Below are 17,625 nucleotides of genomic sequence, written 5' to 3' on the forward strand. Positions count from 1 at the left end.
CAGAACTGATGGAAGCTAAAGTAGTTGTAGAATCTTTTGTATTCGAACTTCAGTCACATCTATTGTGAAGTTTTGTAAATTATTTATGTATTTGAACTCAGCTTGTAAACTTAATGTTACGTGTCGTGATCGCTATTATATTTTTAAGTAATGTGTCGTGCTTGTATCATCTGCGCCCGCCTTCGCGTGGGACTACCGGTGTTGTTTCGATCGGGTCGTGGGTTGAGAAAGGATCACCAAATTAAGCTATTAAGTTAATGCGTCCGATATGTTCAAATGACAGCAATTACGTTTGATTAGAGATTTAAATTGGCAGTTCCGTCACATCTTGCTCCAGGTCTTCCTCGCGGTCCCATCCCCAGCTCGCGGCTGCCACCGTTACGTGCGCCGCTCCAAGGCCACCTACCAGGCCTCGCTCGTCCTCAACGATAATCAGCCGGCTCTGTGCCTCGATCGAGGATTCATCTGTTTGTCGCTTGCAATTGATGTTTTTTCCCTGAAGTGCGCAGCCAATTTGCGCGGGTACGGCTCCCTGGCCGCGTCTCTCAACGGTGGCTTCCTCACCACTGCGGGCCCCGAGTTTTAAGGGGCGGAGTTGGCTGCGACGCCTGCTTCCAGGTAGGGATTCGTAGCATGCTCGTGCTCTCCGCTCCGCTCCACTTCCACTGCGATCTATGGGCCGCGCTCGCATGTGGCCACCCCCGCACAGGCCGCGCCCCCAGCCCCAGCGATGCCACTACCCTGCACTGTCCCTCGACGCTGCTCTCCGCGAGGCCCCGCTGCCGCGGAGCCGCGCCGCTGTGGAGCGCTCGGCCAGCCTGGCGCCCACGCTGGCCCATGGGCATAATAAAAGTGTTGGGATTAGTGTCACATTGATTATGGGGGAGAGTTGAACCAACATAAAAGTGGAGGGAGTCTCTCACCTCTTAAGCTAGCTTTTGGGGTGTAGCAGTACTTCCTCGGGTTTGCGCCCGGTTGGGCCAAATCTCCTGGTTTTTGGGCCGACAATTGGTTTTAAAGCTGGGTCCGCAATCTCCTGTGCCTGTGCACACTTGGGTGGTGTAGGCCTGAAACCCAATGAACCGTGGGTATGAGGCCCGTGTGTGCTCGTGTGTCGAGCCGGTCAGTGGTGGACCGCAGGTGTGAGGCTCATATGTGCTCGTGTGTGGAGCCGGTCACTGGTGGACTATGGTGTAGGCCCGGTCAGTGCTAAGGGGCACCAATGTTTGACGGGGGAGATTGTTGTGTCGAGCCGGTCAGTGGTGGACCGCAGGTGTGAAGCCCATATGTGCTCGTGTGTGGAGCCGGTCACTGGTGGACTGTGAAAGATCCCAACAGAGGCGCCCACCGTTCCAGCACGAAAGACAACCCTCGATGGCCCCAGCGAAGAAAAAAGCCACCGCCGGCACCACAAGCACCACTGAGCCTGGCCGTATCCTCGATGGCCCTCAACCACAACTCGAAGGAACCAACCCAAGGATCGAAGAAATCACCAACGAAGTTGCCATTCATGGAGAACCGGCTGATAACACTGAAAATACTGTTCATCAACTCACAGAAGCAGCACTGAAGCTCAAGGCCCTGGAAATGAAGAAAAAGAACATCGAAGCTCAGCTTGCAACCAAAAAGAAGGCACTGGACCAAACAAACAAGCTAGCCGAGGCCAGGCGCAGGCTAGCAGAGATGGAGGCAGTAGTTGAAAACCTGCAGAGGGCATACCAAGAAATTCCCGAAGGATCCTCTCAGCAAGAAAACCGCTACATCCTCCAGACAGCCTTCGCACAAAATGAAGACAGAAGACCGCCACCTGTCAACCTTCCATTTGACCCAACTTCGCCACTCTCAGTCGCTCTTCAGCGAACTTCATGGCCGCTCGGCTACAAGCCAACACAACTCCCCAAGTACAATGCTACAACAGACCCAACCCAGTTCCTCATGGCCTACGAAGCAACCATCGCTTCGGCCGGAGGTGACGACTCCACCATGGCCAAGTCCTTCGTCATGGCCTGCGAGGGTTCGGTGGCCAACTGGTACTCGTACTTACCCCCGCAATCAATCAACAATTGGTATCAGCTGAAAGGAAGGCTATTACAAGACTTCCAAGGTTTCAGAAGGCTCAACGCCAACACTATAAAAGACTTCAAATGCACCCAGCATGACCGTCAGCCTCTCTACGACTACTTCCGAAGGTTCGTCCAAAAGAAGGCTTAAATCCCAAACTTCCCAGAGAAGGACGCGATAGAGAAATGCATCGAGGGTCTCCTGCCAGGCCAACTTGCTTCACACCTCATAAAAGAACCTCCGAGGACTCTAGAGGAGCTTTATTCAGAAGCAGAAAAGTACGCAAAGTCAGACGCCGACCATCGCAGAAGGGTCGAGCAAAGAAGAATCATGCGTCAGACAGAGAAATGCAACCAACAAACATGGCAGCAAGAAAAGCAGCCAGCTCACCAGCTCGTCTTACCTCAGGAACCTTCGAATGAAGATGAGGACCAAATGACCTTCGATCCCTTCCTGACACCACCAGAGCACCAACGCACAAATGATAAGCAACCTTCGTCCGGAGCACGAGGCAGAGGTCGCGGCAGAGGAAGGGGCCGAGGTCGTGGACCTTCGCACGACCCCAAAAAATTCTTCTGTCACTTCCACGGATCTGACTCCGACCACAAAACAAACCAGTGCCCGGAGAAAAAGAAAACCCTTGATAGAATGGAGGCCGAGAAAAAAGCCAAGCTAGTTGGGCACACTACATGGCCACAGAACCAATCTTCTCAACAAATACAGTACACACAATCTTCATACATTCCACCTCCACCATTTACACAAGCGTACCGCCCACCCATGTTTAACTACAACTACAATCACAATTGGCAGCAGCAGCCAAACCCACAAACGCAACCCATTCAAACCACAACCCAAGCTCAACCCACTCAGGAGTAGCTACCTCCACCCCCAGCTCACCCACCAAAGCAAGAAAACCAAACCACAAATAGCCAACCCACGACACTACCATCCTTCGGCATGATCATGCCCATCTCCGGAGGATCGACCCTGGACTTCGAAAACAAGAGGCAGCGCAGGGACTACTTCAGGCAAGTCCATTGCATCGTCTCCGAAGGTCCAACCAAGAGAACCCAGTGGTCACACTCTCCAATCACCTTCTCCGAAGAAGATGTCAACCTCATCAGCTACCCACACACAGATGCCCTCATCATCGAGGCAAACATTCAAGGCTGGAGGATTGGCAAAATATTAGTTGACACTGGCAGCTCAACAGACATCATATTTTCTGACACCTTTGATAAGATGGGTATTGACCGAAGCCTGCTTCAGCCTTCGGACATCCCTTTAATGGGATTCGGAGGAAAGAGAGTGAACGCAATCGAAAAACTGTCACTACCCGTGTCCTTCGGAGACACAGCCAATGCAAGAACAAAGCACATCACCTTCGATGTGGTAGAAATGCCCTACCCGTACCGCGCAATCTTAGGAAGAGGGACAATCAACAAGTTCGAAGCTATCGTCCATCAACTATACTTGTGTATGAAAATGCCAGCTCCCGCGGGGGTCATCACTGTCCGCGGAGACCAGCAACTTGTGCGGGACATTGAGCGGGGATACACCCCAGGACAGAAAAATGTACACAACCTTCGGAATGAATCCAAGCCCGTTACCTTCAAAGAGCAGCAAAAGGACAGCGAGAAAGCAACCTTTGAAGAAGACTGCGAAGTTAAGAAGGTCCCCCTCGATGAACATCTCCCCGACAAAATGGTGACTATCAATGCAACCCTAGAGCCCGAAGAGGAGAAAGAACTTCTTGAGTTCCTCCGCAAGAATCAAGATGTTTTTGCATGGTCCGCCAGCGACCTTCGGGGAGTCAGCAGAGACATCATTGAGCATCGCCTGGACATCAACCCAAACATCAAGCCGAAGAAGCAGAAGCTTCGCAAAATGGCAGATGAAAAGGTCGCAACAGTCAAGGCCGAAGTCCAGAGACTGCTAGATGCAAATGTCATTAGAGAAGTCAAGTACCCAACATGGCTGGCAAACACTGCGCCGGTCAAAAAGAAGAATGGCAAATGGCGGATGTGCATCGATTTCACTGACCTAAATAAAGCCTGTCCGAAGGATGACTTCCCGCTGCCAAGAATCGACAGAGTCATTGATGACGCAGCAAACAGTCAACTCATGTCTCTGCTGGATTGCTTCTCTGGATACCATCAGATATGGATGAGAAAGGAAGATGAAGAGAAAACAAGTTTCATAACACCCTTCGGCACCTACTGCTTCGTAAGGATGCCCGAAGGATTAAAGAATGCAGGACAGTCTTTTTCAAGAATGTCCTCCGTGGTTTTAGAACACCAACTTAGAAGGAATGTCCTGGCTTATGTTGACGACATTGTTGTAACCAGTTCAATAAGAAGCAACCATGTGGCAGACCTGGCTGAAACCTTCGCAAGCCTAAGAAAAGCAGGGCTGTCCTTAAACCCCAACAAGTGCATCTTCGGAGTTCACAAAGGAAAGGTGATAGGATGCCTGGTTTCCACAAAAGGCATCGAAGCAAACCCTGACAAAGTAAAAGCCCTTTGGAAAATGGAGGAGCCGAAGTCCATCAGGGACGTACAGAAACTTACAGGGCGAATAGCAGCCCTAAACAGATTCATCCCCCGCTCTGCAGACCGAAGCCTTCCGTTCTTCAAGGTCCTTCGCAACGCAAACAAATTTCAGTGGGGCCCCGAGCAAAGCAAAGCCCTCCAGGCACTAAAAAACCACCTACAGAACATGATCAAAATGGCCTCACCTGACCCGAAGGATGTGCTGCTCCTGTACATCGCAGCATCCTACTCCGCAGTCAGTGCAGCGCTCGTGCTCGAGAGAGAGAGTGAAGGGAAAAAGAAGCAACTACCTGTTTATTTCGTATCAGAAGCTCTCGCTGGCTCGAAGCTCCTGTACTCAGAGCTAGAAAAAATCGCATATGCAGTAGTCATGTCTGCCCGGAAGCTTCGACACTATTTCGAAGCTCACAAGATAATAGTGGTCACAGATCAATCTTTGCATGATTTGTTCAGTAACAGAGAGGCATCTGTCAGAATTGCCAAATGGGCTTCAGAACTCTCCGAGTTTAACATAGACTTCGAAAGAAGAACAGCCATCAAATCACAAGTATTGGCAGATTTCATTGCAGATTGGACATCCCCAACCTTCAGGGAGGAACCTTCGACTGAAACCTGGATCGTGCACTGCGACGGGGCCTGGTGCAACGACAGAGCCGGCATCGCTGCAATCATAGAGTCTCCTTCGGGAGCAAAAACAAGATACGCAGCACGGCTGACCTTTGGCAACTTTGAATCATCAACCAACAACACCACTGAGTACGAAGCCTTGCTGTTGGGCCTTCGCAAAATGAAAGCCATCGGCCATCAAAATTTCATAGTAAAAATAGATTCAAAGGTCATCAGAGATCATATCGAAAAAGACTCAGAGGCAAGAAAGCCAGAGCTCATCGAGTACCTCGATGCCGTCAGATCCATGGAGAAGTATTTTAAGGGCTTCGACATCGTTCACATCCCGAGACACATGAACGACGAAGCTGACAAGCTAGCAAAAGCAGCATCAAGAAAAGAGCAATTACCTTCGGATGTATTTTTCGAAGAAATCACGGAACCTTCGGTCAAGCCAAAGAAAGAAAAACAAGTCTCAGTCATCTCAGCCGAAGATTGGAGAACACCCATAATGAAGTACCTTCGGGGAAACATCGAGCTGCCAGATGAAAAGGAGGAAAAGAAAATGTTCCAGAGAGCGAGAGGCTATGTAATCTCCGAGGGAGAGTTGTTCAAGTCAGGTGTAACCAGCCCATGGTTAAAATGCACATCCATAGCCGAAGGAATCGAGCTCCTCAAGGAAATTCACTTCGGGTTTTGTGGATCACATATTGGCTTCAGACAACTTGTATCCAAAGCCTTCAGGCAAGGATTCTTCTGGCCAACGGCGCTGAAGGACGCTCAGCAGATAGTGAAAACCTGCAGAGCATGCCAAATGATGGGTCCAAAATGCTCAAAACCTTCGGAGCCAACTCAGCTGATACCCCCGACCTGGCCTCTTCAAAGATGGGGAATTGACCTATTGGGACCTCTACCCACAGCACAGAGCAATTACAAGTACGCAGCAGTCGCTGTCGAGTACTTCACAAAGTGGATCAAAGCCAAGCCACTAATCAACATAACCTCAGAAACGATCAAAAAATTCTTTTGGCAGAACATCATCTGCAGGTTCGGGGTCCCAAGAGAGATAACAATAGATAACGGGAAACAATTTGATTCACAAATCTTCAGAGAATTCTGTTACAGCGTGGGTACGAAGGTAATCTTTGCCTCGGTGTATCACCCGCAATCAAATGGTGCCGTCGAAAGAGCCAATGGCATCATCTTCGGCAGCATCAAAAAGTGCCTGTTCGAACAGAAAAAAGGAAAATGGGCCAACGAACTCCCGAAAGTCATCTGGTCCCACAACACCTCAGAATCAAGAACCACCAAGTTCACCCCATTCAGGTTATTATATGGTGCCGAAGCAATGACACCAGAAGAACTCAAAAATCGAAGCCTAAGGGTGACACATCAAGCCGAGATCACCCCCTCGGACGACAAAGACCTCATAGAACTAGACATCCTCCAAGCTTCAGAAAATCTAGAAAAGTATCAACAAGAAACCACGAAGTGGAGAAACAAGAAAGTCGTGAAAAAGGGCATCACAGTCGGAGACTGGGTCCTGAAAAGGAAGCCAAATGCCGAAACCTCCGGCAAACTTCAACCAAAGTGGGAAGGGCCATTCCTAGTAATCAAGAGCAACAGGCCAGGGTCATACCACTTGTCCGACGCCGAAGGCAACGAGCTGCAACATCCTTGGAACGCAGACAGCCTCAAAAAGTTCTACATATAAACTTGTAAAAAGGACGCATCGCGAAGCTATAAGCGATTGCGGACCTTCGAATTTATTTTCAGTTCTTTTTTACATTGCAAACGGGCCGTACTCTTTTCCTCACAAGGGGAAACTCCACATCGGAGGTGAGGTTTTTGACGAGGCGGACCCATTGTAAGGAATTTCAATACAATGAATTTCCCCAAACAAATTGTCACCTTCACCGAAGCAGCCCAAGTGGCAAGCTTCGGCAAACACCTACATGCGGCACCAAACAGTAAGTTAGCAAAGTATGCAGAATCCACAAACTTTGCATACTTATCCAAACGCCAAGAGGCTTCGACATTTTAATGGTCCGAACCAAAAAAACCTTCGGCAGAAGCACAATAAGTGCAAAAATAACGCCAAGGGGCTTCGACCTTTTAAAGGTCCGAACCAAAAAACCTTCGGCAGAAGCACAATAAGTGCAAAAATAACGCCAAGGGGCTTCGACCTTTTAATGGTCCGAACCAAAAAACCTTCGGCAGAAGCACAATAAGTGCAAAAATAACGCCAAGGGGCTTCGACCTTTAAAAGGTCCGAACCAAAAAACCTTCGGCAGTAGCACAATAAGTGCAAAAATAACGCCAAGGGGCTTCGACCTTTTAAAGGTCCAAACCAAAAAACCTTCGGCAGAAGCACAATAAGTGCAAAAATAATGCCAAGGGGCAACCTTCGGCATAAGCACAAAAAGTGAAAAAAGAACGCCGAGCTTATTTAAAAGTTCCGAACCAAAAAACCTTCGGCACAAACGCAAAAAGTACAAAAACGCCAAGGGGCTTCGACCTTACAAAAGGGTACGAACCGAAAAGCCTTCGGCAAAAACGAACGATAAGTGCAAAAAAAAAACGCCGAGGAAAGTCGAAAGACGGATGCCAGAAGGGGGAGACGTTTTTCCTACAAGTAATTGGCATCCATCATCCGACCACAACCCGAGACAAAACGCGCAAGAAAGGGGGAGACGTTTTTCCAAAAACAAAACTCGCGCGCACTGCCTCGGGCAAACTCATGATAACCTTCGATGCTAACAAGCGGCAACCCGAAGCACAGCCTTAACGCATCCTTCGAACTAAGGACCCAACGAGCCAAGTGCGAGAAAGGGGGAGACGTTTTTCTTAACATTACTCTCGCACTTAGCTCGTCGGGTAATAACAATAACAAAATTATAGACGTTTTTTCCACATAGAACAAAGCACCTCGAAGGATGCATACAAAAAGCACCTCGAAGGATGCATACAACAAAGCACCTCGAAGGATGCATACAACAAAGCATCTCGAAGGATGCATCCAGGGATACAAAGCGAAGGATGCATAAAGAAAGACATGCGACAATATCATACATTTCAAAGACCCTCGCGAAGGTAACGTTCGGGCAAAAAAGCAAAAATTACAACGAATCACGACCGGACCAGCATAAGTACTCTGCTACGCTGCATCCAGGGTGAGCAAGGCTGAAGGCCACCCAGCTCATCTTAACCCTAGCATTGTTCGCGTCCTACAGTACGGGAATATTTACAAAAAATCCAAGTCCTAGAAACAAATCCCCACAAGCTAATCTTTAGACCTGTGCCCCGGAAGAACCAGCAGCACCAATCCCCGAAGGAGATCTCTGATCCTCGGACATTCGATTATCTTCCGAAGGACAATCAGGAGACGCCTCCTGCATCAAATAGACAAAACCAATCAAAAAACAAACAAAAGACAGAAAAATTTCTATAAAAAAAAACCTACCTCAGCAGCTGCGGCAGCCAGAGTCCGAACGGCAACCTTGCCAGAAGTTTCCCAGAAACGCTAAAAAAAAGAAGCCTTGAACTCTTGAATTTTCGCTACCTCCACCGCCAAACCTTCGTACGGTACATATTGAAAACGATCCAGTCGGGCAAGATCAACTGCGCCGACACGAACAACATTTCCAACAAGTCCCTCGAAGGAAACAGAGGCCGCGTTGTCATTTGCCACGCTCATCACCTCGCCAAGGCCCTCGAATTCCAACTTCAACCAATCCAAAAGCAAAAAGAAAACTTGAAAACCTTCGACCGGCTTAGGCAAGGGCAAAGGCTAAGCTCCAAGGGCACCAAGAGCCTTCTTATACTCCTGGTACACTCCTTCGGCCCGTCTGGCAACCTCGGGTATGACCCGCTCGAGTTCTGCCATTCTAGTCTGAACCCGTTCCAACTCCGTGACCCTACTCTTAAGGGCAGATTTCTCGTTTGCATCCACCTCAACGGCCCTCCGAAGGCTCTCTAGAACCTTCTCGTTATCCGAAGCGGTTGACTCCAACTTCGAGCACTTAACCTTCAGTTGCTGGTTCTCCTCTCTCAGAGCGAGAACCTCCGTCTCAGCCCGCCGTAGTTTATCAGCCAGGCTCAATCTCTCGGTGGTGCTTTTCTCCAGAAGATTAGCATCTGCCTTAGTCTTTTGTATTAACATCCGACTGGCATGGGTAAGCCTCTTACTTAGCTCACCAATGATGAAAGCAGCGTCGGAGGTGGACGCTTCAGCCATCGCAGCCTCAAACCCTGAATCAAAAACAAAATCACCTTCGGGAACTCTAGAAATTGTTCAAGAGACAAAAATAAAAAAAAGTCCACAAACCTTTCTCGAGAGGGAGAATCCCAGTCGCGCCAGGCCCGTGCATCACGGCCAACAGCTGCTGCATCGACGCCGATATAGCTGCAGAAAGCAAAAGTAAAAAACCCTTCGGACGCGGCGATCAAGCTAGGAAGTCAGGAAAGAAAAAGTAGGTGAAACTTACCAGACTCGTCGAAGGTCATCCCCTCCAAAGCCTCCACCTCCCTATCCGAAGGTGGAGCAGAGGAAACTCCACGAGCCTCCCCACCTCTGAGCGCCATCAGTGTCTCACCCACCAAGACCTCCCCCTCCTCGATGTTCAACGCAAACACAGGCTGCGCGACCTTCGGGGCTGGAGCCGAGTCCTTTAAGACATCAGCCGTCGAGGCGGCACCCTTCGGCACGGGCGGCCTCGGAAGGTCCGCGGGCTTGGTCCCAGTCTTGACGAGGCTCTGAATCCTCCGGCATTTCGTCGTACCTTCGGATGCACAATAAAGATTAATCAACGCTTTCGCCACCTCAACCCGACGGCCGGAACCGAAAAGCATGGTCCCGTACTCATCGCTAAGATCATAACGGGATCTAAAAAGCCTCCCTTCGGGAACTACAATCTCCCCGCCCACCGTCCCCATGAGCTCTTCCATAAATGAGGGCGTACCGCTGTCGCCCGAAGAAACCTCCTCATCTTGCGCCTTTCTCTTGGCACTCTCTGCCCGCGCAACTGAAACCTTCGAGCCCGAAGGTTTCCGACCGCGACCGCGCCCCCGTGCACCGGCAGACCCGGAGCTCCCCGCCACCTCCGCCTTAGCTTTTCCTTTGGACTTCGCCTCAGGAACCTCCGAGCCTACGTTCCCCGGCGGTGTCATCCTTGCAATGGCGTTAGCCGGGACCGGCCGAGGCTCGTAAGCGACGCCCATCTCAGCTAAGCAACAGTTCAACCGAAGGTTCCCTCCGCACACCTCAACCAAAGAGCGGTACTCCTTTTTGTTCCATGGCCCCAAAATCTCCGCAGCCCGATGCTCTAGCTTGTCAACAATAACTTCATCGCTGGCACCTTCGGGTCTTCGAAGCCCAAAAAACGGAGAAGTCACTTCGTACTTCAAACCAACAAAACTCTTGCGCTCGAACCTCACCGAAGACCAGCCAGCAGCCAGTGGCCAAACCTTCACAGCCAGAAACTCCTCGACAGCATCCCGGCCACCACAAACTTGGCAAGCTGTCATGAAAGCTTCCAGACACGACTTGAAACCTGGCCCTCGTTTGTTGAAGGCAGGCTGATAAACGTGATCGAACATCTCAATGTCCGAAGCAAGAAGGTACTTCTCCTCGTTAGAACCTTCGGGATCGGGGAAGCCAATCTTCGCGTAAAACCAGTATTCCAACCAGTTCCCTTCCCACTTGTTCTTGTAAGCTGTCGAGAGCATAACCTTCAACAGGCCAGTCCTTTTGTTCGGTTTGCGAGGAACGAAGGTGCAGCAGCCGTTCTGAACCTCGCTAAGCTCATCATCGTCATCTACATAGACCTTCCGAGGCTGGCAGTGTAGCTGAAAGAGCCTGCAAAATGCATCCACAGACACCTCCCCTCCGAAACTCCGCACTACCCACAGAAACTTGGACAGTGTAACAATCCCGTTCGGAGTGAAATGGTGTAGCTTCGCGTTGAATGGCTCCAAAAGTTTCGGCACAATTGGATCCATCGGAAGTCTAAGTCCCGCTGTAAAAAAATCCTTAAAGACTACAACCTCGCCGGTCTCTGGTACAGGAATCAATTCTGCCCCCGGAGGGCAGCAAACCCCCTCGGCGAAGTAGCCCTTCGTAACGTAGAAGTCTATCATGCTCTGAGATACGACAGATGGCTCGAAAAGCAGAGTCTTACGTTTCTCCGGAGCCATCAGATCCGACACGTCCGCAGAAACAGCCGAGAGGCTTTCGCCGGACCGCTGTTGCTGAGAAGGCTGCGAACCACCCGCCTCTCCTTCGGAAGCTGCACCAGAGTCTGTACGGAGAACTGCCCTCTTAATAAATGCCATAACTACAAAAGTAAACAAAAAAAAACAAAGTCAAATCACAAACAAAAAAGCGAACCTTCGATCAGCCTCGCTGTCTGTTTAGTGCGAGCCATGAGCCGTAGTTACTTACACCGAGGAAAACAAGCAGATTCACCACGCACAAGAACCTTCGGACAAAACGCTTTATAGCAAAAAGTGACGAAGGATAACAAAGCTCGAAAGGGCACAGGTTCTACCCCCCTCCTCCGCTTATATAGACGGTGAAAAGGAACAGTTCCAGCGGTAAAACCGAGGAGACTCCAGCCCAAGCGGCGCAATCAGGCAACGACACGTACACAACAAAAACCGACCGTTGCAGCCGACAGTTCGGGAGACGTTTTTCCTCGGGAGCTTCCCGAAGGTTACACGCAATCTTCTTCATTAACAAGGGTTCGGACCGTCGGCTTCGGACCTCGCTCTCGAGGGGCTACTGTTGGGGATTGGACCTTCGGGTCAAGCCCTCACCCTCGGAAATGCTCCCTAACCTGTTTGCAGGGCTACAACGAAATGGAGCTAAGCGCACCCGAAAGTATCGGATGAACGCTGAGAGGCGCAAGCTCGAAGACCATGACCTTCGGTCCGAAGGATATCACCTTCCGAAGGCCGAAGGTAATGGATAGCTACCCTGAAGCGCAAGCACAAGCTCCAAGACCTTCGGTCCGAAGGATTTGGTCTCCACCGTGCCGAAGGTGACGAACGTCTACCCGGAAGCGTAAACTCGAAGTTCGAGACCTTCGGGAGAAGAGCCCGCGACCGGGAACGGTGACGACTGACCGGTTGTTGATGGGACCTTCAAGACCCAAGTTCCCGGAGGTACCCGAAGGTTATGGTGACCTTCGTCGACTGAAGACACGTGAGTAAAACGTATGTAAGAAGGTCGGAGTTGTACACCCTCCAAATGCGTGAGAAGGTCAGATTTGTAAACCTCTCATCTTGTAATTTTACCCCGGAACCGGCCAAGAGTGAGCTGTAAATGAGTTGGGAGGAGGCAATTTAGGAAAACCTGGCCGAGGGCTAGGGGTATAAATAGCCCCCTCTCTCCACAGTGTAGGGGGTGGAATTTTCTAATCTTTACTGGAGAGTTCGACATCCGAAGCCCAGTGAACCGTGGGTATGAGGCCCGTGTGTGCTCGTGTGTCGAGCCGGTCAGTGGTGGACTGCAGGTGTGAGGCTCATATGTGCTCGTGTGTGGAGCCGGTCACTGGTGGACTATGGTGTAGGCCCGGTCAGTGCTAAGGGGCACCAATGTTTGACGGGGGAGATTGTTGTGTCGAGCCGGTCAGTGGTGGACCGCAGGTGTGAAGCCCATATGTGCTCGTGTGTGGAGCCGGTCACTGGTGGACTGTGGTGTGGGCCCGGTCAGTGCTAAGGGGGTACCAATGTGTGACGGGGGAGATTGTTGGGATTAGTCTCATATTGGTTGCGGGGGAGAGTTGAACCAACATAAAAGTGGGGGGAGTCTCTCACCTCTTGGGCTAGCTTTTGGGGTGTAGTAGGATTTCCTCCGGGTGTGCGCCCGTTGGGCCGACTCTTCTGGTTTTTGGGCCGACAAACAGTGGCTTGGAGGAAGAAGAAGATGAGGTGGAAGAAGAGGTCCCACTGGTCATAGAAAAAGGAGCGAGAGCACGGTACATTGAGTTCAAGGAAGGGCACTAAGGTCTTTTTGCACACTCCTTCCACGTTGGCCAACTGATTTGGCGTGCCACGTTGGCCGAATTAGCAAAAAATTAGCTTCGGATAAAGAGTAGTGGCAAAAAATTAATTTTTGTTTGGAAGGATGATAAATAAACAGATAAAACTGTAAGGATGCCAAATAGTTAAATACCCCTCCCGATCCTCGTGTTGCTCAGGATGGCAAAACCTGCGGGTGCACCCGAAACTCGGCGGGTGCCCGCGGGTGCGAGTTCGACTTTGCACCAGTGGCCTTTCTGGTAGCGGGTGAGTCTGAGCCGCATCAGGACGAACTTAACCTGTAAATATCCCTAGTACCTCCTGGTCAGCGGATTAGACATGCACGAGCCCATGTCAAGTACTCCAATATGCAGTCTTCAGTCTTCACAGTATGATATTTTAAAAATTCAACTTTTACCTTTAAACTTCTGGAAATAGTATTTTTTCAAAAAAAAGATGCTTAGCAGGACGTCATTGCATTTGGCACCGTTGTTGAGCATTTGATGCCCTGTTGTTGTACAGGGGCACCAAACAGCGAACGGTCTATTTTTGAAAACACCAAGGGTCTAATAATGAAAAGTGAAATTTAAAGGTTCACAAAGTAAAAATGACACTCATTATGATGTAAACAGTCTTCCTCTTCCACACCAGCACACACTTCAGGACCTGCCGGATCCGCATCTCGCTGCTACAAATCCACTGATCCAGGCCGGCCGCCGCTGCCCCGAGCTCGAGCTGAGGGTAGTCTCCTTACCAGTGCTCCTCCATTCTTCTCTTCCTTGGTTAGTAGTAGATCTTTTCTAATGGAGCCTTCTGTTACTACAAATATCTACTTCTAAGGAGTTCCGAGGTTTTGTGATTCTTGTTTTGTTATCCGTTTCTAGATTTACAAAATTGACTTGAGATAAAAATAAAATATTGTGATACTTCAAATCGTAATCCTCATTATTATAGAAAGTTTTGATTTCTTGAGCAAAAACCCAAATCATTTTGTCCTTTGCTCTCTCTCTCTTTTTTTTTAGAAACATTGGGCAGCTACCGGCCATTTCATTAGAGAAGGTAGCAACAGAGAGGCTCAGTGATCAAATGATTTTGTCCTCTTTTTTTGTGAGGAAAATCATTTTGTCCTTAAAGGAATCGATTTCCTTTCATGTATGAGTAGGGATGAAAACGGGCGGTAAAAGCTAATATTGTTTGAAACCACAGGTCCTGTATGACATTTGCATTCTTTGCTGCCTGACCACATTTAGAATTACAGTTTAGCATGATGTTAGCAGTTTAGCCATCTTTTGCTGTTATATAAGGAGGTTCAGTAGTTTTTTTTAAAAAAATATCAATGTAATTTATTTTAGTTTGAACTCAGTCAGATATAAAGAGTGGCTTGTAGGTGTGTCCAATTTAACTTACATTTGATTTACATGTGTATCCAATTTCAGTGGAAGCAATGGGCGGTGGGTTAGCATCATTTTGGGAACAATGGAACATCCAGATTCTGGTGATCTTGAGCTTCGCCCTGCAAGTCATCCTACTCTCCTGTGCAGGGATCCGGCGCCGTCGTGAAGGGTCAGCTCTGTTGAAAATCCTCCTCTGGGTGGCATACCAGATGGCTGACTACACCGCGATCTACGCCCTGGGCCACATGTCCATCAGCATGAGCAGATCAGAGCACCACCAGATGGTGCCATTCTGGGCTCCCTTCCTCCTGCTTCACCTTGGTGGGCCGGACACCATCACTGCCTACGCCTTCCAGGACAACCAGCTCTGGCTGCGCCACCTGCTCACCCTCGCGGCACAGGTGCTCGGCGCCGCCTATGTCATGTACCTGTTCGTCACAGCCGGCAGGAACCCAGCTGGGACGCTGGTCGCTGCCGCTGCATTGATGTTCGTCGCTGGCTGCCTTAAGTACGGCGAGAGGACTTGGGCGCTCAAGTGTGGCGACATGGACAGCATTGCAAGCTCTGTCGACGACGGCAAGTCGTTGGCCGCCCGTGGCCCTGCCCCTTACCATGGGAGGGAGGGAGAGGAGAGGCTGGACTCGGAGGAGGTCCTGTTGGGAGCCCATTACATGATCAATGTCTGCAAGGGCGTCCTGGCTACTGATTGGGCGCTGATGGACATGCCGCAATACGAAACCATGCGGCAAGGCATCCAGCTGAACGGCGGCAAGTATCTATTCGAGCTGGCCGCAATGGAGCTCTCCCTCCTGTACGACATACTGTACACCAAGGCTGCAGTGATCCACACCTGGTACGGCTTCTGCATCAGGATCGTCTCGCCGCTCTCCACGGTCGCGGCGTTTGTCCTGTTTCACCTCAGCAGCAGCAAGAACGCCTACGGCAGAGCTGATGTCGCCGTCACCTACGTCCTGCTGGCCGGAGCCATGGGATTGGAGCTCGCTTCATCGCTCGGGGCGGCATTGTCGTCCTGGGCGTGCGCTTACTACCATGCCCGGGGATGGCAGCGGCTCTGCGGTGTGGTGATGCGCCTCCGCCGGATTCTCAAGGATGGAGCAAGGAGGAGTGGTTGCCTGGACTCGCTTGGGCAGTACAACATGCTGGACATTTGCACCGACGCCGACAAAAAAGACGACCTGAGAGGCAAGGTCGCCAAGATGATCGGACTTGGGAACCAGTGGCAGAAGCTGCACTACTCGAGCACCGTCCCCGTCTCCGACAGCATGAAAGCCCTGGTGCTGGGAGAGATCAGGAAGAGGAATGTTCGTGACCTGAGGAACTCACGGGGCAAGTGGATCCTCGAGGAAAAAGGGATGTACAATGATCTCAAGCGGATCGCAGATGACACCGAGCTGGACCGTAGCATCATCGTGTGGCACCTCGCCACCGATCTATTTCTTTCCGTGTGCCCCGACTCCGACGAGGAGGCCCGGGACAACATCAGGGTGCTCTCCAACCACATGATGTTCCTCATGGTGGTGCATCCCTACCTGCTGCCCGTAGTCGTTCGCAATGACCGGTACAAGCAGAACTTGAAGTATTTTGAATCGTTGTGGTGGGTTACATGGAACACCAAAAAGGAAGACACCAAGAACATGTCTAGATCGGAAATCGTGAAGAAGATAGCTGAGTTTCAACTTCCGGCTCATTCGTGGCACAAGTATATTTCTGGCAGCGGTGAGGAATCTTCTTACGACCGCCATGGCAGGGCGGTCTATATCGAGGCATGCTGGCTTGCCGGGATGCTGCTCGGCAACAGGTGGCGTTTGACTTTCGCTGACATGCTGGAGGTTATCGCCGGCGTGTGGGTGGAGATGATGTGCTATGCCATCCACTACTGCGGCGAGGAGTCGCACGCCAAGAAGCTCAGCACCGGAGCAGAGTTCATCAGTGTCGTCTGGCTTGTCATAGAGCATGCTATACTGAACGACGTCAAGGCACCATCTGCTGAGCGCTTGACAGGGGGTTTAGATCCTTTCAAGTCTGAGCGCAAGCGGAAGCGTCCTGCCACTGACCCAGGGGCGACGCTATATCCATCGTTGTGGGTCGACCGAAGAGGTATTAACGGTGTACCACCCGGTGTTGACCCTGCGTGCAGCATCTTTTTTTGACGTCAAAGCACACCAAACACCGAGCACATCATGTGCAGAAAGACGTCACCGACAAAACCAAAATTGTGGTTTGTTTGTTTCCTATCCGGATTACTAGCTTCCTCCGGATTTAAATTATTGTTGTCGTCAGACAACAAATCTTTAGTCATTTTTAGTTTAACTATGCTGTTGGAACAACAATAATTCAAAACCGGAGGGAGTATATAATTTAAAATTACTGGTGTTAGATTATAGACCAAAGGTCCTCGCTCTGCTTTTTATAAAGCACCAAAAATAGCGTGACGCTGGGATACCAGCTTACAGTATTTGTCCACAAACGACCAGCAACATTCAGCAACAAGTAAAATAAAAGCGTTCAAGCGCAACTAATGGTGTTAGATTATAGTATAATATAATAGAGGATATATAATGAAATAAAATTATATAATTTAAATGGCATGGTTTGTTTACTCTGATATTGGTTGCGTTGAGCTTTAAAATAGTAACTTCTCTGTTCATTTTTATTTACATGTTGATTTTTGGTGTTACCTTTGACCATTCGTTTCATTCAAATATTAGTTCAAATATGCAAAAAAAAATTACAATTATGTATCCTTTAGTTATACAAAAATTACAATCAAATATAGGATATTTACTTTTTTTTATTAAATTGAATGGTAAAAAACAACTCAAAAGGTTAATTAAAATGTGTAAACAATTATAATTATGTATCCTTTAGTGATACACATACCAATTACAACCAAATATAAAATATTAACTATTTTTTCTATTAAATTGAATGGTCAAACACAACTCAAAAAGTGATTTCGTGAAATA

The 17,625-nt window shown here is 49.5% G+C and overlaps 1 protein-coding gene across 4 annotated transcripts; it reads left to right on the forward strand.

The window, feature by feature from the left end:
- Window positions 1-330: 330 nt before the first annotated feature.
- LOC120655804 lies at window positions 331-17,046 on the forward strand. Of its 4 annotated transcripts, none has more exons than XM_039933772.1 (3): window positions 331-618; window positions 13,877-14,026; window positions 14,681-17,046. In XM_039933772.1, the coding sequence occupies exon 3, from the start codon at window positions 14,689-14,691 to the stop codon at window positions 16,807-16,809; it is 2,121 nt and encodes a 706-aa protein (XP_039789706.1). In that variant the 5' UTR covers window positions 331-618; window positions 13,877-14,026; window positions 14,681-14,688; the 3' UTR covers window positions 16,810-17,046. The 4 variants fall into 4 exon arrangements, with proteins under 4 accessions (XP_039789706.1, XP_039789704.1, XP_039789705.1 ...); XM_039933770.1 differs by having other exon boundaries at window positions 13,877-13,985; XM_039933771.1 differs by having other exon boundaries at window positions 13,896-13,985.
- The last annotated feature ends 579 nt before the right edge of the window (window positions 17,047-17,625 follow it).

This window comes from Panicum virgatum, chromosome 1N (genome assembly GCF_016808335.1).
Source record: "Panicum virgatum strain AP13 chromosome 1N, P.virgatum_v5, whole genome shotgun sequence".
NCBI classification, from domain to species: domain Eukaryota; kingdom Viridiplantae; phylum Streptophyta; class Magnoliopsida; order Poales; family Poaceae; genus Panicum; species Panicum virgatum.